This window comes from Danio rerio, chromosome 25 (assembly GCF_049306965.1).
Source record: "Danio rerio strain Tuebingen ecotype United States chromosome 25, GRCz12tu, whole genome shotgun sequence".
Lineage (NCBI taxonomy): Eukaryota > Metazoa > Chordata > Actinopteri > Cypriniformes > Danionidae > Danio > Danio rerio.
In genome coordinates this window covers 21966636-21991511 of record NC_133200.1, presented here as the reverse complement: position 1 = coordinate 21991511, position 24876 = coordinate 21966636, and the positions used below count along the sequence as shown (strand labels likewise).

General features: G+C 37.0%; 1 protein-coding gene and 1 long non-coding RNA gene across 2 annotated transcripts; one reads left to right on the top strand and one right to left on the bottom strand.

Annotated features, from left to right (window-relative positions):
* Positions 1-2377: 2377 nt before the first annotated feature.
* ergic2 (ERGIC and golgi 2) lies at positions 2378-14795 on the bottom strand. Its single transcript, NM_200407.1, is given in 14 exon segments — positions 2378-2625; positions 2715-2794; positions 4377-4539; positions 4697-4794; positions 6308-6406; positions 6608-6663; positions 8100-8195; positions 12056-12157; positions 12509-12549; positions 12626-12693; positions 12781-12827; positions 12912-13020; positions 14272-14417; positions 14671-14795. Coding segments are annotated over 13 exon segments (1131 nt in total). The 5' UTR covers positions 14378-14417; positions 14671-14795; the 3' UTR covers positions 2378-2559.
* A 3189-nt stretch (positions 14796-17984) lies between these two features.
* Positions 17985-19958, top strand: LOC141380957 (uncharacterized). Its single transcript, XR_012400393.1, has 4 exons — positions 17985-18150; positions 18243-18303; positions 18869-18928; positions 19015-19958. It is a non-coding gene; the product is annotated as an uncharacterized lncRNA (long non-coding RNA).
* Positions 19959-24876: the final 4918 nt, after the last annotated feature.

Genomic DNA, 24876 nt, shown 5'->3' with positions numbered 1-24876 from the left:
CTCTTCTGATTGAATTATTACTTGGACCTTAAAGGGTTACTTCACCCAAAACATAAAATTATCATTATTTACTCGCCCTCCTGTCTTTCCAATCCCCTAAGACCTTCTTTCATCTTCAGAACACAAGATATTTTAGGTGAAATCTGAGAGCTCCATCGACAGCAATGGTCCTTGACTAGTTCAATGTTAAGAAAGGTGATATAAAACATGCCTAGATGGCCATCCATGCATGCACAAAGCATAGGCACATGTGAGGTAATACTCTGAGGCGTGGCCAAGTGACTCAAGAAGACGAGCCCTATACTGACACTGAGTAGAAGAAACCGTTGAATAAAGTAGTGGATTTTTTTATGTATGTGCACAAAAGTATTTGTGTAGCTTGATAATATTCTGGTTAAACCACTGAAGGCATATCCGCTTTAGTCGTGATGTACGGAATACTGTTTTCGAGTCCAAGCCGCTGCTAGTTTGACTTGAGAAAATATTCATTTATGACCACTTTTTAGTCATATCACACATTAAAATGATTTTATTATAAAATCATGGTAGACACAACAGTCTGTACACTTGCTGCACCACAGACGGCATTACTTTAACAATTTATAAAGAAAATCATTACTTTCTAGCCATCTGATATTAGGCATGGTTATATTCAGTTGAAGTCAGAAATATTAGCCCCCCCCCCCCCCCCCCCTTATCTTTGCCGTGATGAGTAAATATTTTACTAGATATTTTTCCAAGACACTTCTATACAGCTTACAGTGACATTTAAAAGCTTAACTAGGTTAACTAGGCAGATCAGAGTAATTAGTTAAGTTATTGTATAACAGTGGTTTGTTCTGTAGACAGTCGAGAAAAAAAATTTGCTTGAGGGGGCTAATAATGTTATCCTTAAAATGGTGTTTAAAAAATTAATAACTGCTTTTATTCTCGCTGAAATAAAACAAATAAGACTTTCTCCAGAAGAAATAATATTATCAGACATATTGTGAAAATTTCCTTGCTACGTTAAACATAATTTGGGAAATATAAAAAAAATAATAATAATAATTCAAATGGGGGGGGCTAATAATTCTGACTTATAGAATACTTATATATATATATATATATATATATATATATATATATATATATATATATATATATATATATATATTTTTTTATATATATATATATATATATATATATATATATATATATATATATATATATATATATATATATATATATATATATATATATGTGTGTGTATGTATATTTTGCGGTCGTGATCTTCGAAAGTATTACATTGCTTTGTAAATGTTTATTTTTACCATTTGATGAGCCTCTCCATACAGTTTGATATGGCACTTGGACCCAGAAGCTGTTTAACTGAACAAGCAGATAGTCTGTTTCTTCTTCTGGAAACTTGCTGTTTACAAAGGATGAAGGAGCTCTTAGATTTCACCTAAAATATGTTCCTAAGATGAACGAAGCTCTCTGGTGTTTGGAAGATATGAGGGTGAGTAATTAATAACAGAATTTTCATTTTTGGGTGAACTAACACCAACAAGTTTTAGGAAAAAAAGAAATGCTTTGGCACAAGAAAACACGCATTAGTGTGATTACAGTTATACAAAAATAATGTAGGAAATAGTTTAAATCAAAATGTTCAATATGCTTCCAATGAATTAGTTTACACTGTTAACTGTCATAAAACCAAATACAGTCATGATTTCCTAAAATGTAGATGCATCCTTCCTGAGGTGGAGATCTAAATTCTAGTTGTGGACAATCAAAGCCAAATGTCCCAACCAGAAGCTAATACTGTCCTGGCAGGTTGTCTCTAAGGTATTCCTGATGTTTCTTCAGAAGTATCCAATTCATATATATATGCCTAATAGTTTTAAAAGGAAGTTCAATGCAATTTATCAATGTTTTGTTTGCCTTAAATTTGTGTGAGTTACATGTGTCATGTTGTCACTGTCATGTGACCTATGCGTTAGTCACATTGCTTTACTACCATTCACAATGGTCTCATAGAGTGATAAAGTGAACACCCTTCACAATTTCAGTATTAAGTATAGAAGTAAACAGTTTTTTTGTCTGGGCATTTCCGGGGCCTGTACCATAAAGCCAGATTAGCTGGCAAGCTAACTAACTAGGTTTAATTTGCACCAATTCTGGGTTTTAGGTACCATGAAGACAGCGCAAGTTAGTTCAGCTGTTCAATAACTGTCATTGTTACCTGAAGTAAAGCCCACAATTGTTGCTAACTTAACTGGCTAGCTAGCTTATCCAGCTTTATGGTAATAAAGGATGTTTTAATGAGTAAAATAACTAACATAAAAGTAAAAAAAACACCAAAAAGCCTTTGTGGGAATGTGCAGACTGCTGCTTTGTGGATTTATGCTTGTTTAACAGTTGTTTGTCAGTGCAGAGTTTTTTTTTTTTACAGTACTAACAAATGACAGATTTCGTCAACATTATCTTTTAACTTATTTAGAGGGACTTACAACTGTTATTGTGATTGAAAAGTAAGTGAAATGAGCTTTCAATGTGTTCTGGAGGAGAGTCCGGTTACTGTTCGGTGTTCTCTGAGAGGAGTGGTGTCAGGCTGTTAATTTGGCCATCAAAATCACTCATCTGAAGACAAAAGACAATAAGGTTTCGATTCCAGTGTTTTGTAATTCACAAATTAATAAAAAGAAAAAGGGCAGCAAATAGTTTCTTACACTTTTCGGCTTGTAAACTCCCAGTTTAAATCGACAACAAACCACATCTACGCAGAAACCAACCAGGTTATGTAGCATGCCTGAAGAAACAGATCACAGTCAACCAGTCATTTCAAATAAGATACTTTGGTTAGCATGATTCTCTCTCTCTACTAATAGAAAAGCTTAATTTCAAACTTTTGTCACAATTCAGTGCGTGTGTGTGTGTGTGTATATGTATGTATGTATGTATGTATGTATATATATATATATATATATATATATATATATATATATATATATATATATATGACCAGGTAAAATAGCTTGTGTTGCAGTACACTGTTCAACAAATATTGCAGGAACCAACGAAAATGCAACAACTTTAATCATACGATAAACACAAAACTGGATCTCTTTCACACTTGCTCCATTGGGCTACCAAGCTGACCAATCACAGAGCTTGTGATACGCATAGGGATGTGTAGTAACATTTTTTGAGAGGTGTGCATCAGCCAAGGCGAGGAATGTGCGGCCGTGCGAAGGCTACGCCAAACCATCCACGAGCAAGGAAATCCTAAAGTTCAAGTCTCAAGTAAATTTTTGTGATATTAATAATACTAATAATTCCTTACAACTATATAGCACTTTTCTGGGCAATTAAAGCACTTTACACATAGGGGGGGGATCTCCTCATCCACCACCAGTGTGCAGCATCCACCTGGATGACTCGACGGCAGCCAATTTGCGCCAGACTGCACACCAGCTGATTGGTAAAGAATAGACAGAGTGATGGAGGAAATTATGATATGGGGAGGGTTAGGAGACCATGATAGACAGTGGCCAGTGGGCAGATTTGGCCAGGGTGCCGGGGTTAAAACCCAACTCTTTTTTTGGAAAGACCTCCTGGGATTTTTTTAATGACCACAGAGACTAAGAACGGTTTAACGTCTCATCCGAAAGACGGCGCTCACTGAGCAGTATAGAGTCCCCGAAACTATACTGGGGCATTATGACCCACACAGACTGCAGGTTGGGCGCCCACTGCTGGCCTCACTAATGCCACTTCCAGCAGCAACCCAGTTTTCCCATGTGATTTTCCCATCCAGGTACTGACCGGGCACAGCCCTGCTTAGCTTTCATGTTAAGAGTTGCCAGCGTGAGACTCGAGCAAGTCAAGTCGGGTCTTTTTGAATATTTGTCATGCAAGTCTTAAGTCAGAATTGTGCGGCAATGTCTGATTTGAGTCAAATCATGTGATTTGTACCACACGCCATCAAGCATAAGTGCTGTAAACCTGTCGGTCTTCTACCACTGATATAATTTTAAAGATTATTTTAAGGTCAAATCTTACTTAGTGCTGCTTTAACATCTTCCATTGTTTTGTTTTTTGTTTGTTAATTAGTTGTTTTTTCTGCCAAGTAATCTAATTTTTTTCCCCTAAAGATTTATGTCTTTTCAGTTCAGGCTATCTGTTTACAAACTTTATCCACAATCGTAATTTTAGTCATAAAATTATATATAACTAGTTATATAGCTCCTTTCAAACTTTTTTCAGGTCTACAACAGTTTACATCTTAAAATTCAGTTGTTGATTTTTCATTCAGAACAGAATGACGGTTGTGGCAAACTTTTCCTTACATTTACCTTTTTTTAATACAAAAACTTTAATACTCCATTTACCTGTTGTAGAGAAAATGCCTCCAATGATGCCACAGAGACGCACAAGGAACTGCCAGAAGGGCATGTGCTGCTCAGTCACCTTCACCATCAGAGAGCTGATGTCATACTTCATAAAGATCCCAGAAACCCCATGACTCCCCGCTGCATGGTTTATCACTCGCTCCTGCAGAAAACAAGCCAAATATGGCATCATCCTTGGGCAATCATGCGTACATGACACACTTGCTCATTTAAAAAAATTGCATAGTAAAACGTAGCAAATTGTAAAAAGTTTGAAGCAAAACATTAAACCACAGATGGTTATAAATATATATATGTACCCGCTCAGTGACTGAATACTGGTGCGTGTCTGCGTACACCTTGTACGTCTGCAGTTTTGTGGGCACAATGGTAATAAAGTACTGGAACATTTGATTATCTAGCAAAAGGGAAAGAAAAAAAAATTGAATCAAAAAATGTAACTTTTCACTTCAACTTTCTTGCTGTTAATATAATATTTGCAAGTAAAAAAATAACTCAAAACCACATTTAAAATAAATGTGTAAACAATATATCAAACAAGTGATATAAAAGAATTTAACTTCAAAACAATTGCATACACTACCTGACAAGTCTCGTCGCCTATCAAAGAAACAAGAAATAGTAACTTAACTTCTAGTTGATTGTTTGAGACAAGGCTCATATACAAAAAGGCAAAGGCCTCTAGATTACACTTATTTTACCAAATTATAATATGATCATGCCTTGATGTTTAATCATTTAATTAAGACAGTAAGGTCTGACTTTGCTTAGACAGAAGTCTTTTCACTTAACAGAAATAATGTAAAGTATAAAATATAAAGTCATGGTGCAGTGGAAAAAGATTTCATTTTGTGTGTGACTCCCATGATCTTGGAGGACTGCATCCCTACATCTCTGCAATAACTCAAATAACTAAATAAAATCATCTGGAATGACAAAGAAAGCATTTCAGAACTCCCAGAGTTCATCAAGATTCTTTGTATTCATCTTCAATGCCTCCTCCATCTTACCTCAGACATGCTCAATAATGCTCATATCTAGTGACTAGGTTGGCCAATCCTGGAGCAACTTGGCCTTCCTTGCTTTCAGGAACTTTGATTTGGAGGCTGAAGTATAAGAAGGAGCGCTACCCTGCTGAAGAATTTGCCCTCAGTCTCCTGTAATTGTAATGTAATGGGTAGCACAAATGTCTTAATAGCTCAGGCTGTTGATGTTTCCATCACCTCTTCAGATCTATCGCACACCCCCAGACTGAATGTAACCCCAAACCATGATTTTTCCTTCACCAAACCTGACTGATTTCTTTGACAATCTTGGGCCCATGCAGCTTCCAATAGGTCTTCTGCAGTATTTGTGATGATTGGGATGCAGTTCAACAGATGATTTATTGGAAAAAATCTACCTTCTGCCACTTTTCCAAATGATCAACTAGAAGTCAAGTTATAATTTGTTGCTCTTACAACTGGGATCGACGACAAGACTTTTGTCAGGTAATGTATAATTTTTTTTTATTACATAGAATTTTACCTTTTTAATTCTTGGTATATGCTTAAAACACTTGTATAATTCAATTATCTTAAATCATATAAAAATTCTCAGACGTTTTATTCTAAAAAAATATAACATATATAATATATATGTTGAATTTTTGGTTACATGTTACTTATGCTTGCATATATAAACTATATTAAAAGTAAACATGATTTTATGATGATAGAGTTTGTAATTATACATGTTATTAAATTAGAAAAAAGAATTTTCGTACAAAATTGATCATCATCAACATAAGTTTTTATATGGATTATGTAATGTCTAAACAAATTTGTAATGAATCTCAGTGTTTAATAGTGTACATGTGCTGATGATGAAAATCACTTTTCCTTAAATATTAAAAACCTAAAAATACTCACGATCTGCAGACACTTTTTCTGTGCCATCCAGGGGATTTAAAATGCCTGGTATTTCTTCTCCAAAAGACAGATGATCTATCCGATGGGAAAAGTTATATGCTGAAACATAAAACAGTTTTTATTAGCAAAATTATGTTTTTGACATAAAACTTAAAACCATTTCAGTGAACCAGATGTTGCCCTCTGATCTGGATTCAAAAGTCATTCAGATAACATCTGTAGCACAAAATCAGACTTTTCTAAAACACTGCTATGAACAAGCAATAATAGAGTCTGAAGTAAAAACAGTTTTCGTCTTACTCTCATGGCTGACCAGCGCTGCTAGATGAGCATGCCCTCGAGGATGTGGGATAGCCCTAAAATCAATATTAGGAGATGCAGATACATCAGACAATATTATTCAAAAATTCTACATATGCACGTTTTCACATTTAAAACAACATACATAAGCTGACATAGGTTTAATGCAGTCCTCATCCTACTTAAAAAAAAAAAGGTAAAATATATATTCAGAAGTCTTAGATCTTCACAGTGATATCATTTGTAAATTAGGATTTAATTGCAAACAAGTGATTTAACGTAAGCGTCTTATGGCAGGACAGTGACTATTTAAGGGTTAAACACAAAAGATTCTCATATACCTCCAGTGAAATTGAAAAACAAACTGGTGTTATGTAATATAAAACAAAATCAGGTCAAATAATTAAAATATTTTCTGGAAATGTTTGCTTTGGTCAATGGCGATGATGTAAAAGGCAGGTGTGGCTCTAAGGCTCTGCCCTCTTTGACATGAAAAACCTCAATGGTTCATTTCTTCAGGTTAAACACGAGTTAAAACAACATAACTATAGTAGAAATTTAATTTATGCTAGTAAGACAAAGGGACATTGAAAACATTTTGTCATATTTAAAACTGTAAATCTGCTAGCTAAATTAATATAAATAAACATGACACGATTTCACTTCAATATTATCGAGATAGAGTCTGCAAATACTGTATATACTCATTGTTATAATCAGATGCTTTCTTAACTGCGGTTTCTCACTCCTGACCTTATTTTTATATATTTTTTTGTTAACAGTGTTACCAAATTACTAATGTTTTTTTTTATTAAATGACCAAACCGTCAAAAAACATATCTGTAAATACAGTAGAGGAAATAAGTATTGATCATGTCAGTAGATGACAGTAGATGAAATATCTCAGGAGTTATTCAGCAAAACTCTGCTTTTCGTCATTGTAAATGAATATTAGCTGCTTCAGTCCAACATCTACATTATGAGGGTGCTAAAGGTAACATTTTTGTTTTGGTTTATTTTCAAGTTTGTATTTTTACCAAAACCTGGGGGGGTGTTTTCTGCCCCACTAGACGTGGATATAACTGAGGGCGCGGGTGGTGAGGGTAGTGTCGCGGACGCCGCTCTCTCTATTATGCTGCCCCAAACGCGGATATAACTGAAGGTGAGAGTAGTTTCAGGGACGCCGCTCTTTCTATTCTGCCGCCCTAGATGCGGATATAACTGAGCTGCGGGTGGCGAGGGTAGTTTAGGGGACGCCGCCCTCTCTATTCTGCCACCCTAGACGCGGATGAGGGCGCGGGTGGCGAGGGTAGTTTCGGGAACACTGCTCTCTCGATTCTGCCACCCTAGACGCGGATGAGGGCGAGGGTGGCGAGGGTAGTTTCGGTAGTTTGCCCCAATATATGTCAAGGCCATAAAAGTCAGCTGTATTTAAAACCATACTCTATATTTTAGTTATAACTGTTTACAAAAACAATGAAATGAAACATACTTGCCAACGGTGATGTGGAAATTTCCTGCTACTTTATTGACATAGAGGTGTCCATGTATCCGACAAGCATTTAAAGGCTGATTTGGATCATCTTCCCTACACAGTAAACAGAAAAGAAGTCTCTATAAAAAAAATCATCACCATACAAATCTTAACTATCGTGTTGTGTAAAAACCCTCACACTGAAGCCAATATACAAGGAAATGACCCTGTGAATAAAAGCAATAGATCTATGTGAAGCTATTTAAACCTGATGCAATCTTTTATGGCACAATAAAGCAAGTTTTTTTTTTATTAGAGTGTTGTTGGTTTTTTACTTAATGACCAGTGAAGAAACTAGCCGTACAATAAATGTTTAGAGCTTTAGATCCTCCTGCAGAGTTTGAGATTGCTGCTGTTATGCCCCATTCATACAGGGCGTCAGCATCAAAGCTTCCCATTCACTTTAAATGGGTGACGTCAGGCGTTGCCAGACTGCATTGTGGATCCGTTGACGTCGCTTCAGTGGCATTGCTTGCTGCAGAAGTTGGGAAATTCTCAACTTTTTAAGCGCCAACGGAAGCAACAGCCAATCAGATCTTTTTATGCAAATACCCAAGCACAGACAGTGGCAGATTGCAGAATAATTTCATTGGCTGACACTGCTATGACCATTGCGTCAGCCCAAACTTCAGACACGCCCTCGGTCAAGTGTTGAAACTGAAGCCTCGTGTGAATGCAGTTACTTTAAAGTACCGAAGAAAAGTATTAAAGACAAGAAAATATAATGGGTTTTCTTGCAATCATTGTTGTAATTAAGAAGATATTTATTATTACATGTTTGCTTTATATATCATGGTAATGAATTACATTTTTGCACATTCGTTTGGCTTTTACAGCAGGTAGATACAGGAACTCAGTCAAAGGAACTTGCCACCAGGCTTGTTTCCTCTAAAATAATTTCTTCCAGAACATTTTTTCTGGTTGCATTCACAGCAGCAGAAGGAATTCTGAGGTGTGGTAGGCTGACCAGCTGCAGCATCAAACTCAGGCCGTACTCACACTAGGTACAGTTGCCTCGAACCGGGCCAAAGCACGCTTGTCCCCCCTCCCGTCTCCCCCGACGGCCCGCGCTCACACCATACCGGGCCACGGCACGCTTACGTCATCGCTGCTGCTCTGTTCAGAAGCGCTCTCTATGGCAAGCCTTTTTAGCATTTAAATCTTTGTTCTGACTCCATAAATATATTTAGAGATATCTGTAATTATATTTTGACTAGTCATAATTATAATTCGACTAGTCAGAATAACAATTAGAGATATCTACAATTGCAATTGTACGAGTACGAAATCAGATTGGAGATATCTGCAAATATATTATGACTAGTCATTTTCCTCCATTGACTTCCATTGAAAAATATTTGCAGATATCTCTAAATGAATTTTGACTCGTCACAATTGTAATTAGAGATATCTCTAACTGAGTTTTTACTAGTCATACAGATGTCTTTAATTCGTAATATTTAGAGATATTTACAAATATATTTGAAGATATCTCTAATTAATTTACTAATAGTCGAATTACAGTTGTAGATATCTTGAATTGGATTTTTGACGAGTCAAAACTCAGAGATATCTGCAAATATTTTTTAATGGAAGTCAATGGAGGAATATGACTAGTCATAATATATTTGCAGATATCTCCAATCTGATTTCGTACTAGTACCATTGTAATTGCAGATATCTCTAATTGTCATTCTGACAAGTCGAATTATAATAATGACTTGTCAAAATATATAATTATATCTCTAAATATATTTATGGATAGTCAGAACAAGGTTTAAATGTTAAAACGGCTTGCCATACGCTCTCATTTAGCAGCACAGTGGAGATTTCTCTAGTTATATCCTTTCAGTCGTTTGTTATGCAGTGACATGCAGTCAAATATTTCGCCAAACAGTCCTTAGGGATGCGGGGACACACAGTCAGATATTTTACCGAACAGATCCGCCACTTTTGGCGCTCATAAACAATCAAAGCTCTCGTGCTGCAGGAATGAGGAGATCTGCTGAAGGCGCGCAGCTGACGTGCTGTGTGGAGTTTGCGTCTTTAATAAACTACGGCAGTTTGCGTTCACTGAACAGTAAGAATGATTAATAAATCCATATCAAACAGTCCCTTAAAAGTCACGTCTCGCTTTCGGTTTCGGGCTTTGGCGCGTTTCGCGCTCACACACAAGCGTACCGCGCCAAAGCCCAAGTGTACCGCGCTCAGGCACACCTCTTCCAACCGGGCCAGGGCCGGCCAAGTGAACCGTGCTTGAGCCTGATTCAGCGCACTCACACTTCTCAAACGATCCGGGAAACGGGCCTGGGCACGGTACGGATGGCATAGTGTGAGTAGGCCCTCAGCATTCAAGAAAAGAGCATGCTGTGACTAAAGCTGTGTTTTCAGTATGTGTGTTTAATATAGTGGTCATGAAAAAATGACCTATACGTTAAGTAACCAACCTCTAAAAAAAGAGGACTAAATAACCTACAACATCTTTTAAAGCTACATATCAATAGCCTTGTTTCCATCCAAAGATGCTAATTAGACTTGCAAAACTGGAATATTGCAAAAAAATAAAACATCCAATGTTACCATCCAATAAGTCATACAAAACAAAAACTTAATGAGAAACCTGTGCCAAATATCAAAAAGAAAAATGGAATTTGTCAACGTGGGCCTTTTTTCTTATAAAATAAATTACTTTTACCTTAAAAGATGAAACGCAATGAACATACTTTGACTTTTTGAGGCATGAGATTGCTCTCAGGAGTGCAGCTGCTCAAGACCACTGTAATGATGGACCTAGTCTGAGGGATTTTAAAATGACCAAAACAACATTTCAGATGTGGTCTGTCTGTTGGTTTGTCATTAATGAAATCTTACCAATTACATGACTTTTTGATACACATGCTGGAAATTATTCAGTAAACGTGTTTGCAGTTGTCCGTATGATTTATGTGCATCTCGGTGTTTCCGTTAAACCTTTTGTTTGCAACATTCCAAAATGCACTTTAAAAAAAGACAGATTGAAACAGCTTTTAAGGCAGAGAAACACCACAGCAAAAAGACAACGGGGAAATGCAGCAAACGTTAGATTCCTGTAGTGTATGTTTTTATGTATTGTAACACTTTAAAATATTGTGGCATGCATTTGCTAAATCAGAAAACATGTACGTCAATGTGGTTACTATTGTGCTAGGTCAGAAGTAGATGTTCTTGGACATAACTTCATTCACAGTTCCTGCTATAAATACACCAAAAACAGGTACTTCTGCCTGTAGTTCTAGGAACTGCGAGAAGTCATAGTGCACATTTACTACTGAACAAGATTAAGTTTTATAAACTAATTTCGAGAGGAGCATGTGATATGATTGATCGTGGCTGGTCTCTCATCTACAATCATTGATAAACAATCTATTTTATCTTGCTTGTCATTGTTATCGAAGAAACCCCCATCCACCCCTTTTCCTTCTTTACCAGGGGGAGCTCTCTAGATCTACCTGATCTCGGACCCCCTTTTATGCTAAATGACCAGGCTGGAGCCCTGGGCTCAATTATCTCTGAGCTCCGGATTCTCTTCCAAGACTGCATCCCAAACCTGCAATTAGTATTAAACAATAGCAAAGTTTCAACTCTTGAAAGTTTCAGGGGATTGGAATGACATGATGGTGAGTAATTAAAAAGGGTATTTCAAATCTTTTGGGTAAACTAACCATTTAACTCAAATGAAAAAAACCTACAAGATACATACACAAGAATACATGCATCCTTAGTCAGCTTTAGCTATTGTGCAGGAATGAACTTTCAGCCAAAGGTTATCAGCCGTTTCACATTTGTTGTGAATGCAGCATTCTTCTGTGTCTGGCTTTGCTTTCACTTCACATTCAGTGTGAAAGTGCTTTAATACACACTCTTAGTTATCTGACCTTGGTGGGAGAGCAGTGGGGGAACCTTTCATGACATTCTTGAACAGAACATCTTGGAGTGAATGTTCCTCACGCAGACGGCCCTGAATGAGCAAAAGTGTCCTGACAAACAAACAAACAAACAAAATAGATTTTTAAAAATCTTTTAATAATTACAATATTATTATTAAAAGCTTTTCAAAAGCGTTTTGATTGAAAAATACATATTACAATTGCTTCATGGGAGCTATATTTCCATCTACCACTGCACATATATTTACGCAAACATACTGCATAAAATATGCATGGAGTATAGTTTTCATGCATTTTTTATGGCAATATTTTAATGCATTTTAGAATTTCCAACCAGTGTTTATTTATGCAATATCCTAAAATCTGCATGGATGAAAACTAGTGTTACATGTGGAAGCTAGAAATTGTAAACACATATAAAATGAATGAAATGTAATTCACCTGTGCCAGAGCCGCTGCTGGGGAGAAAGGTCAAAAACAACCTGCAAAATATTTATAAAACATGTTATGGTGACTACTAAAATATTCTAGCAAAATAAGCAAAATTCAGACACTCACAGGTTCATACACCAGGCCATCAGATGCCACCATTGTTTCAGCGAGATCCAAAACATCTGCTCCGACAACTGAAATCAAATTCATTTACAAAGAGTTTAACAAATTTATGCAAGCAACAAGTCATGCAACACATTAATGTAGGAAGATTCACTTACATTGGCACCTCATGGCAACTGTGATATCAATATTAATTCGGAGTTTGCTGCAACACGAATGAAGCAAAGTGTTTTATTGCACATCTTTCAACTATTATATACAGATTGAAAATGATGAATGACTAATTTACCTAGTAAAATCCTTATCTACTTCATACTCGTACTTCATCCATGTGTCCCGATACACAAAGAATTCAAAGAAGGCCAAGAGCGCCATGGCTGTGAAGGCCAACAACGACACTGAGAAAGAGAAAAAAATAGATACATTTCATTTCCTTAATGAGGGTTTATTTCTGTTTAACTAATGTAATATTTGAGAAAAGTCAGGAAAAAAAAGAAAAGAAAAGAAACAAATTAAAAGACATTAAAAACAATATAAAATAAATGTATAGACAATATTTAGCTTTTTACTTGTAGGTATATATATATATACAGTTGAAGTCAGAATTTTTAGCCCCTTGTTTATTTTTCCCCCAATTTCTGTTTAATGGAGAGAAGATTTCTTCAACAAATTTCTAAACATAATAGTTGATAACCTATTTATTTTATCTTTGCCATGATAACAGTAAACAATATTTTATATTTTTAAAGACACTTCTACAGCTTAAAGTGACATTTAAGGCTTAACTAGGTTAATTAGGTTAACTAGGCAGGATAGGGTAATGAAGCAATTGTATAATTGTATATTGTATAACGATGGTTTGTTCAGTAGACTATTGAAAAAAAATACAGCTTCAAGGGGCTAATAATGACGTTAAAATTGGTTCAAAAAAATTAAAAACTGCTTTTATTCTTGCTGAAATAAAACAAATAAGACTTTTTCCAGAAGAAAAAAATTACAAAAAAATTAAATATACATGTATAAAATGTTGGCTAAGTTACTTAATAAAATGAATTAATTACCAAAACAATCATAAAAATTGTGTTTAAATAATATTTTTAATTACTTTATCCGAGAAGAATTTTAATCGCTCAACGAGTAATTTAATTATTTGACTCAAAACTACTTATAATCCATAAGAACTTAAATACATAGGCAATTGAAATTAAACTTTTTTAATTCCATTAATTTAAGCCAAACAGGATCTTTTAGTTTTACTATAAAATGTAGTACTTGTATCAGAAGACAGAATGTTTAAAAAATAATGACATCATATTTCCTACACACCGTACTGACAGATTTCTAACTCAATTCATTGTTTCTTAAGCATGCCTAATTGCCTTGAATAATAAACTTTTTTAGTTGAAAAATAATATTCTGCTAAATTTATTTACAACATTTCAAATACTCTGCTTCTCATAATGTTTTATAAAAATAAATTGAATTTTTTTTACAGTAATTCACAGTATTTAAGGCAAGTTCATCATAAGTACGTGTAATTAACTAAAAGTTAATCCCCTGGTTTACTTTTTCTGCGGAAAAGAAATTGAATTAAAGTAACTAATTACACCCAACAATGCATTATATAACGTAATAGATCTTCGTCTCACCAGTTCCTCCGCTGGCTGTTGTCTCCACATAACTCTCAGGAACCTTTGGAAAAGCATCCAACTCTCTCACAAAGTTCAGGGCTTTCTTTTTGTTCAGCCTCCTCATCGTCACACCAGTTTACGCTTTTCTTCCTCATGAATTTAAACTGAAATTCACAATTAGCATCTGTTTAACAATTTATATATATCAAACTGATCTGTACAAGATACTAGTCTACAACGATATGTCAACCCTTTAAACACATAAGTTATGATAAAGAGCTGTTTTAACTTTAAACAGCTTCTGAGACAGATTTATTTCAACAGTTTGTCTGTGAATGCTCAGTTATATTTGCTTACTGTTAGCCACGGTTAGCCGTGCACTTGTCTGTCGTGCCGTTTTCTTCGTTTTTGACCTACCTTTAGACGCTATTTTAAGCGCTCCATTGTCTTTTCTTCAATTTTCAAACGATCAAGTTTTTTTTACATTGAGCATTTAATAAAATAACGGACAGAAACGCAGAAGACCGGAGAACAGAGTCGCTGATGTGTTGTGGTCGCGCTTCCGGTGCGACGGACTCTGGGAATTGTAGTCATTTGACTGAATAACTAAAAAAATACGTCAGAACGTGGGTGCATTGCTATTTTTGTCACATATTTATGTTTTGAGTTGTAAGATAACAACTAAAATAATTTTAGAACTTTCAGAATTTCTAGCACAAATAAATCAAAATCCAATGCAAACAGAGAGTGTTACTTACATGTTATTACCATCAGGGGCGTCACTAGACCCCATTTACTGCCCCAGTAAATGCATTAAGTTACAGTTTATAGGCTAAGTAAGTGTTTTAATTAAGAGTGGTAATCCTAGAATAAAGACGCTTTTTCTATTCTGAAACAGATTGCACAATGAAGTTAGTTTCAAAAGAAATGTATTGAGATTACGATGCGGTGGTGCAGTGGGTGATGATGTTGCCTCACAGCAAGAAGGTCGCTGGTTCAAGCCTCAGCTTGGTCAGTTGGAATTTCTGTGTGGAGTTTGCATGTTCTTCCCAAAGATATGCACTATAGTTGAATTGTGTAGGCTAAATTGTCCATACTGTATGTGTGTGAATGAGTGTGTATTGGTATTTTCCAGAGATGGGTTGCGGCTGGAAGGGCATCCGCTGCATAAAAAAATATGCTGGACAAGTTGGCGGTTGATTCCGCTGTGGCGACCCCAGATTAATAAAGGAACTAAGCTGAAAAGAAAATGAATTAATTAATGTATTGAGATTAATTAAAAACGTGATATCTTTCTCTTTGGCAGATTGGCATGGAGCATGTGGAGAAACAGGAAAACACACCTCAGTAACAAGTACATCATAATAAAGTACAATGTAAAAGTTACATCATGTGTAAGCAAACTATTAACAAAATACAAAGTTACTGCATATGCTTTATTCCTACTGTTCTGAATGAGAATTATTTGTGCATTGTAAATCCTGAATAAGGGTCATTATCACTATAAAGTGTCTTTGATGTCCCACAAGATTAAATCATTCCTATATGAACATAATGCCAATGATGAAATTCTGATGTTTGAATATAATTGGTTAAACCTTCACAAACATGCAAGAATAATAATAAGTGTTTTCAAATATGTTTTTGTCCATTTTTGCCATATTCTTTCACTGAATGAATGTGATTTTGCCATGTCCCACACACTGCTCAGCCAACTTCAGTCAGTTTGATAAAGTAGGTAAATTAGATTAATTTAAAAAGATTTTTAAATATTCTTATTGTCTTTGTTATTTGGTAAAATAAGTATTTTTGATCACTTTTATTTTGTTTCCGCCACAGTCCAAAGACATGCGGTACAGTTGATTTGGGTAGGCTAAATTGTCCGTAATGTATGTGTGTAAGTGAGTGTGTATGGATGTTTCCCAGAGATGGGTTGCGGCTGGAAGGGTATCCGCTGCATAAAACATATGCTGGATAAGTTGGCGGTTCATTCCTCTGTGGCGACCCCGGATTAATAGGGGGACTAAGCCAAAAAAAAATGAATGAATGAATAAATCTTTTCATGACAGGGTTGACACAATTTAAAGTTTGTTTACTGATTTTCTGCTTGCAGATTATTTGTAAAAAGTGCAGGAGCTTGACCAAGTTGGACCAACATTCATTTCTTACAGCCTAAGGTCTAATAAATACAACTATGTGGGTATCTTCAAAAATCTCAAACATTTTTTGAAGACTTTGATGTCTCAAAGGCACTTTATTGTGATAATGACTCATAAATAACCATTAAGGGCTGTTATATTCTTAACAGAAAATTACAAATGAACAGTCATTCAGAACAAAAAAAAAATCAATTTCAAGATACAAAAAAATGAAACGGGACAACTTCCTGAAATGCAAAGTAAATCTTTGAAATCTTACCTAATAATAAAATGGATGTGCAGTTATGCTGAATACTAAGTGTCAAAACATGTTTTGTACATACAATATATTTGACAAAACAACAGCAATAGCCTATTATGCCTATATGATAAAACCTTTCAGTGTTATTCTGCAATGTTTAAACTGAACTATATGCTTTTAGAGATGTCTTACAGACCAATTTACTATTTGCCTGAAGATCTATAAATGCATGCAAACTGAAATATTAACATACAAAAGTTTATCGAAATGAGAATCAAAGTTGCTATTATTTATATACTCAAAATATATTACAGGGACCCACATCCTTTAACTAATTTTTATTATCATTATTCTGTTCTGTTTCACGGAAATCGTGCACTGCACCTTTAAGTTATTTGAATATGGCGCCGGCGCGGTGGCGTTGCTGTGATTACCATAGTCCGTGGCATTCTAAAAAAGAATGTGTTAGAAAAACCTCCGATAACGAAGAAAAACTGCAGTGTCTGAACATCACTGGACATTAGCGGTATGTAAAGATCTTTCTTAAACTATAATTTTAGGTTATATAAGGTTGTTACGAAGTGCTTTTGCTGAAAGATGCTTAATATTTTAGTATTTCTCTCTCCTTCAAATCGTTTCAGATTTTAATATTTTTTCCACGTCTACACTGTTGATTGTAACGTTACTGAATGTTGGTTGGAATTGGAGAGTTTGCCATGTTGTCGACTTGTCAATTTTAGGATTTTAAATATATACTATATTCTATATAACTAATTTGTGTATTGTTATCTTTATCTATTTATAATCGTAGAATGACATTTGTTATGTTGTCAGATTGGTAGACCAACAGATACAATATTTGTGTTTGTTAGTATGCTTCATTTGTAAATTGCCATCTTATTTAACATTTAACATTTGATTGTTATTTGTTATATCATCAGATAAATTGATCTGTTATTATGTATTTGTATGCGGTCAGTTTTAACACATATCGCATATTACTGTATGTCTATTGTCAGATAGATTTATGCTGTCGGCCTGTTCAACATTTATAGCTTTTTATTGTTATTTCTTCTATTTAAAGTTTAACTATTTATTGTAACACATTTATATATTATAAGTTTATAGATTTTCATCTTGTAGACTATTTACTTAAAGCTGCAAAATATTATTTGTCAGTGTTATAACAGAACCAGAATGGAGACAATGGTGGATGAAATTTCCAAAGAATGGTATTAAGATTAATTAATGACTTGAAAAAAAAAAAATCTATCCAAAATGAAGTGGGTGGTGGTTGGTATAGATAGTTAAACAGATCTTGCCTGTGTCAGGTTTTTCTTTTTCAGATAATGAAGATGGAGCAGGCAGAAGAGAAACAGAGCAGGTAGAGCTCTCTTGGTGCTGCCTTTTTTTTTGCAGTTTGGAGTGGAGCAGAAGAAGGAGAATCAGAAGGGGAACGGCGGAGATATACTTGAAGACCTGGAGCTCAGCGAACAGGTAGAACTGCCTGAACAGACTGAACAACAGAGTTAGCTTCCAAACAAATATAATAAGTTTAACTGAAGACTTGATATCTTTCTCTTTGGCAGATTGGCATGGAGCAACAGGGAAACACACTTTAGTAATGAGAAGTGCATCATAATAAATTAGGTACTGCTTTACATTTTTAAGTTAGGCTAAATCAAACAAACTTTAAAAAACTTTTTAACTTATATATTTTAATTTGTACAGAGTGCTGGTCGGGTGTTTCCTTCAGATAGACAGAGATAGATATAATATTTGTGTTTTTTTGTATGCTTCATTTGTATGTTCCTATCTTGTTTAACATTTGCAGATTTTTATTTGTTATATCAACAGATAAATTGAATTGTTATAATGTATTTGTATGCTGTCAGTTTTAACACATATTGCATATTACTGTATACGTCTATTGTCAGATGGATTTATGCTGTCAGCCTGTTCAACATTTATGACTTTTTATTGTTATTTGTTCTATTTAAAGTTTCACTATTTATTGTAACATATTCTAAGTTTATAGATTTCTAATATTCTAAGTTTATAGATTTTCATCTTGGAGAGTATTTATATCATATATTTATAGCTGCAAAATATTATTTGTTAGTGTTAGAACAGAACCAGATTGGAGACAATGGTAGATGACGCTTCCAAAGAATGCCATTAAGATGACTTGATATCTTTCTATTGTATTTTGCAGATTGGAATGGACCACAAGGAGGAAAAAAGGGAACACCAAAGCAATGACTGGAAATTGATGGTCAGGAATTTCTTTTAAAACAATCCTTTAAAGATGAAGTGGGTGGTGGTTGGTATATATATAGTAACAGGTCATGCCTGTGTCAGGTTTTTCTTTTTCAGGTAATGAAGAGAGAGCAGGCAGAAGAGGAAGACTCAGCACCAGAGCATCAATGGACATTTATCTAAAACAGGAAATGGAGCTCTGTTGGTGTTTTTTTTGTCTTTTGGAGGTTGGAGTGGAGCAGAAGAAGGAGACTCAGAAGGGGAACGGCAGAGATATAATTAGAAGACCTGGAGCTTAGTAAACAGGTAGAACTATGTGAACAGACTGAACAATAGAGTAGGTTTCCAAAGAAATGTATCGACATTAATTAAAGACTTGATATCTTTCTCTTTAGCAGATTGGCACTGAGCATGTGGAGAAACAGGAAGAAACATTGTGAAACATAGATAGATAGACAGATAGACAGATAGATAGATAGATAGATAGATAGATAGATAGATAGATAGATAGATAGATAGATAGATAGATAGATAGATAGATAGATAGATAGATAGATAGATAGATAGATAGATAGAGATGAACAGGTTCTATTGATGTTGTCTTTGTCTTTTACAGAGTGGAGTGGTGCAACTAGGCAATCACACATCTCAGGAATGAATGATAAAAAAAAAGATGGTCAGGTATTACCTATTGATAACAGATGTCCTTCCAAGTGGAAGGGGGTGGAGGTGGGCTTAGATAGTTAGATAGATGTCTGTCACAAGTGTTTTTTTTTTCAAGTAATGGACACACAACAGGCAGAAGGAAATTCATAAGAGCATTGGTGGAGAATTATCTGAAAAACACTGGAGAACAGCTTCTGCATGGCTGGAGCTCATCAAGCATGTAGAGCTCTGTTAGTTTTGTCTTTGTTTTTTACAGACTAGACTAGAGTGCAGCATGTGGAGAAAAATAGAAATCACAAACCTCAGCAATGACTGGAAACGGATGATCGGGAATATCCTTCAAAAGGCAGAAAGTGCATAGATGGATGTCCTTCCAAGAGGTAGGGGGTGTTGGTGGGCTTAGAGGGTTAGACAGATGTCTCTCTCTTTAGGATATCCTTTAGAGGTGAAGGTGGGTTTGGATAAAAAGATGTGTTGTCTGGCAGGTGTTTCTTTTGCAGATAATGGACACACAACAGGCAGAAGAAGGCAGAACTCATAAGAGCATCGGTGGAGATTTGTCTAAAAAGCACTGGAAAACACTTTGCTTATTGCTGGAGATCAGCCGGGAAGTAGAGCTTTGTTAGTCTTGTTTTTGTCTTTTGCAGATTATGCTATGGGTCATGTGGAGAAATGGAAAATTAAACCTCAGCAATGACTAAAAACCTATGGTCAGGTTAGGTATTTACTGGATGGATGTATAAAAAGAGGTGGAGGTGGGCATAGACAGATTAATGTCTTGTCTGTGGCAGGTGTTCTTTTTCAGGTAATGGACACAAAATATGCAAAGGAAGGAAACTCAAAAGGATGAAAGACTTATCTGAAGAACACTGGAGAACATTCCAGTTATGAACATAACCCAAATTTCCCTGATGATAGAAACAGAGACATGTGTCTACCAACACTTTGGGAGTTAGCTACATGACCAATCGCTTTGAAGAGTTAAAAAATGGATCACACACCTCAAAGAATGCCTATGAGTTGGCAGAGCTCAGCTTCACAGGTGCTTGTGATTAATCATTAGTAGGGTATATAAACCAGAACACGTGGAGCGAGCCGCTGGACTTTTGCCACTGAAGAGCCGAACACTCAGCAATCTGCTGGAGACCCAGCTGCTGTGGCAATGGAGACACACAAATTCATTTCCATCTTCAGGGAACATGGGTTACTTTCGTAATCAGGACGTTCCCCTTCAGTGGGAACTATGATGTTTGTCTACCAACATTTTGAGTGTGTATGAAAACACTACAGCATCTGAGCCCATCACACCCCTGATGTGAAGTTTGCCAAGCATAGCGTGAGTGCACAAGCATCACCTAGAGTGTAACCTTCCAAAGTCCCCTAGGACCTTTAATTACCAGAATATGGGAATAATTTTGGAATTTAGAAAACAGGGGTCGTAAATATGCTTTTTACCTAGCTAGCTGTAGCCAAGAGATTTTAAAAAATACAATGGTATTTTGCCATTCCCGAAAGAGACAGACAATCGCCAATGGGGATCACGAGTAGCTGGCACTGATCCCCTGAATGTGGGTAAACCAAGCGGGCATACCAGACATTATGCTGGGCCAGGTACCCGAGTGAATCAGGTGCCGGGATGAGTCACTTGATATCCAAGTGAGTCACTCACTAAGTAGAGCACAATAAGTGCATGGAGCTCTGTGTTAGGGAGCATGGCACAGCAAGCATATTTGACACCAAGCTCAGTTTCCTTCCGATTGGCCGAGGTTACCCAGCAAATGGAAAGAAATGGGCTCCACACAAAGACTTTAAAATCTTGCCAATGTGTTAAGTGTCGCCCAGCTCGCAGCTCTACAAATATCAGTAAGATAGGCACCACGTGCTAATGCCCAATAGGAGGCAACACTTCTTGCGCTTTCACTCCCGGATGACATGGCTTACCCTCGCACTGATAGGCGAGGATGATGGCATCAATTATCCTATGGGCCAACCTCTGTTTTTATGCGGCAAATTCTTTTTGAAAACAACCATAACAGATAAAGAGCTGCACAGAATAACGTAAAAGTAGGCCTGCTCAAATCCCAGGCACAGTTTACCTCCAGATCCCCCAATCTTTTTGATTGATGCCTATGCAACCAGCAGAGCTGTCTTTATGGGCAGAAGTTTTAAGGATACTGAGTTGAGTGGCTCAAACAAATCTCTCTGCATAGAGATCACAAGAGGGTGTAAGAGGGTGGCAGGATGGATTTAATTGCCTCACGCCTCTGAGGAACCAGATGATTAAGATATGTTTCCCGGCCGTGCTGCCATCCATCGCATCATGGTGAGCAGAGATGTTCTACAATGTAGACTTTTAGTATGGAGGGTGATAGCCTATGCTCTAGCTTATATTGAAGAAAGGATAATACAACACTAATCTGGCAAGTCTGGGGATCTTCTTGGCATGAAGTACACCACTCCTTTCTTGTTCCTGAGAAAGGAGTGCCTTCCTCAGGGGAATATGCCAGGGAGGGGCCATCGCGAGGAGTGTGAGTTTGGAAACCCAGCTCTAGTTGAGCCAGAGAGGTGCAACAAATAGGACCTGCTCCTCGTCCTCCCTGACTTTGCACAGAGCCTTTGCGAGTTGGTCACTGGGGGAAACGTATGGGGGCCTCATTTGCTCATGCCCTGGGGCCAGCATTGCGTCAGCGCATGCATGCCAAAGAGGGCCTCAGTCAGCGAATAAAAGAACTGCAAATTTTCAGGAGAAGCAGAATGTTGACCTGGGCTTTCCCGAAGTGCTTCCATATCAGCTGGCCATTGATATGTCAGTGCAGTAGGAATTCGGTTCATGAACTTGCAGCTGCATGCTCGTTGCACGCGGCCCCCCAGCCCATGTCCATCGAGATGACAACATGTCTTGACGCTTGTTCTAAGGACACTGCGACTCATAGAAGACAAGGTCAGTCCAAGAGCTGAGGGTGCGGCGATACAGTATCATAGGTATTAAAGGGCCATGACACCCCCCACTTTCGGTTAAAGTCTACTTCAGAATTTTTTCAAAAGATGCATGATTAATGGGCGTGGAGCTCCGTGAGCATCGGGCAGGAGTGGGCGTAGCCAGCAGGGGAGAACGTGAGCGAACGAAGCTAGCTCACAAAATGAGACAAACCGGGAGGAGACGCATGAGTTTATAGTTTACAAAGTTAAAATGCAAAGAAATGAACAGTGATTTAATGTCCTGCTACATTTGTTATTCGTAATTTTATATACACATAACCACAATTTATATCATTATAAAGATAAGTGTATTCATGTAAACACTATAAATGAGGACTTCCCCCTCAATCCCCGTATCTAGCAGACTCAGTGCAGCAGGTCTCCTGACCTGTCTATTTTAACCATTAGCCCTGCTGGTAATCTGGAGGATTTAGGCAAACACAGCAGCACAGTGATGTGTCTGAATGTGAACGAACTCCTGATAAAAGACAGCGTCCGCCATTCTCTAATTCTCGTGCTGCTCTCCTGACAAAAATGCTTGCAGCACACACACAGCTTTGCTGTATGATCGGCCCTGACAAGATCGCGGAGGAAAACATGCAACAAACCCCGTGGATCATGGAAACAAACGCATATGAGCCTTCATGAACGGCTAAATACTGTGTGCCCGTGCCGTGTCTCACAGCTCGGGTTTGACTCTGGCAGGTCTCATGAATAATTAGGCATCCGGCTCTTCTCATAGGATAAGAAAACTCCGCTATGAATAATAATGAGAAACCGACGCGTCATCATTGCACTTGCAGTACTGCGCTACGTCGCCCATTTTGATCCCGCCCCAAAATTCATTTTAAACCCGGAAGCTGAAATTAGCTGACAAAAGCTCAAAATTATCCAGTTTTCCCCACAATTAAAGCTGACAGGTGCTAACATTGTCTTAACTGATGCTCAACACACACAAATCTGTTAATATAAAAAAAAGTTATCCAGAGTGTCCTGAACCTTTAAAGAGCCCATATTATACATGAAATAGGGTCATATTTTGGTTATAAGGGTCTCCAGCAACAGTCTAATATGCATGCAAGGTCAAAAAACACTTTTATGGTCTTATAATCTGAATTTATTTTTACCTAATTATCCCAGCGACTCCCGTATGAATCGTCCAGTGATTCATTTGTTCCCAAACCCCTCCTTAGCGTGAAGCTAATCTGCACTGATTTAACCGATGACAGTCTGCTGCGATTTATTTGACACTGACTGCTTTCAGCCAGAGACAGAGTGAAATGCCCAGCAGCTAATCAGCAAAATAGAAGTAGTCACAGTGCATACACAATCAATAGTGTAAGGCGTGGAGTTTATCTGCCCGTGGGTCAATGTAAATACAAACGATGGACTTGAAAATACAGACGAGTAACTATTTTATTGAGCAAAAACTCCCAAGCACTGGCGAGGAGATCTCCTAGCTTGTCACATTCTGCTCTTTTCACAGACACACACACACACACACACACAAATATTGCCCTCGTCCTCGCGCACGCGTCCACACACACAGACATAACCCTCCTTCAGACGACATCGCGCACACGCACACACACACATGCACACACACACACACACACACACACATTACACTCCTCCACGGGAACGTAAACAAAGCAGCACGCGTCGCGTTTTTAACGTGGCTTTGCACGCGATATGAAAATATAGAGTTAACCTGATACAGTACACACGGTTACAAGTAACAAATCACAACCAAATACATTTGCAAGCTAGAGTAAACTAGGCAACAACTTTAATCGCACGTACTTACACTTGAGATGTGGAGGATGAAACCGATCCAGGTTCTCACATGTCCATAGTCTTTACTGATCCTTCCTTTAACAAACGAAGTATTCTTTGTAGCATGTAGTTTCCAGAAGTTTCCAGTAGTTTCCAACTGCTTAAAGCTGGGCTTATGCTGAGGTTCCATCTTTGGGTAGAGACTCAATAATATCCATCTGCAGTGTGACTTCAATCGACCGGCATGTTTGTGTGTGTGTGTGTGTGTGTGTGTGTGGGTTTCTGTGTCAGAGGGCGGGGCCGCAGGTTTCAAATCTCCCGGGTTTGCGCGTGCGTGTGAATAACTTGGTTTCATTGGTACGTCATGGCGAAACACCTAATGACTCGTTATCAAGGCGACTCATTTGAAGCACTATGAGTCGACTCTTTTATAAATGAATCAACTGTTTTAAACCTTGTACTCTTACAGATTTAAGCCTTAGCTGGATATTTCACTTCACTTAGAGCTGTGTTACACACTACATAGAGGGGCATTTTCAAAAA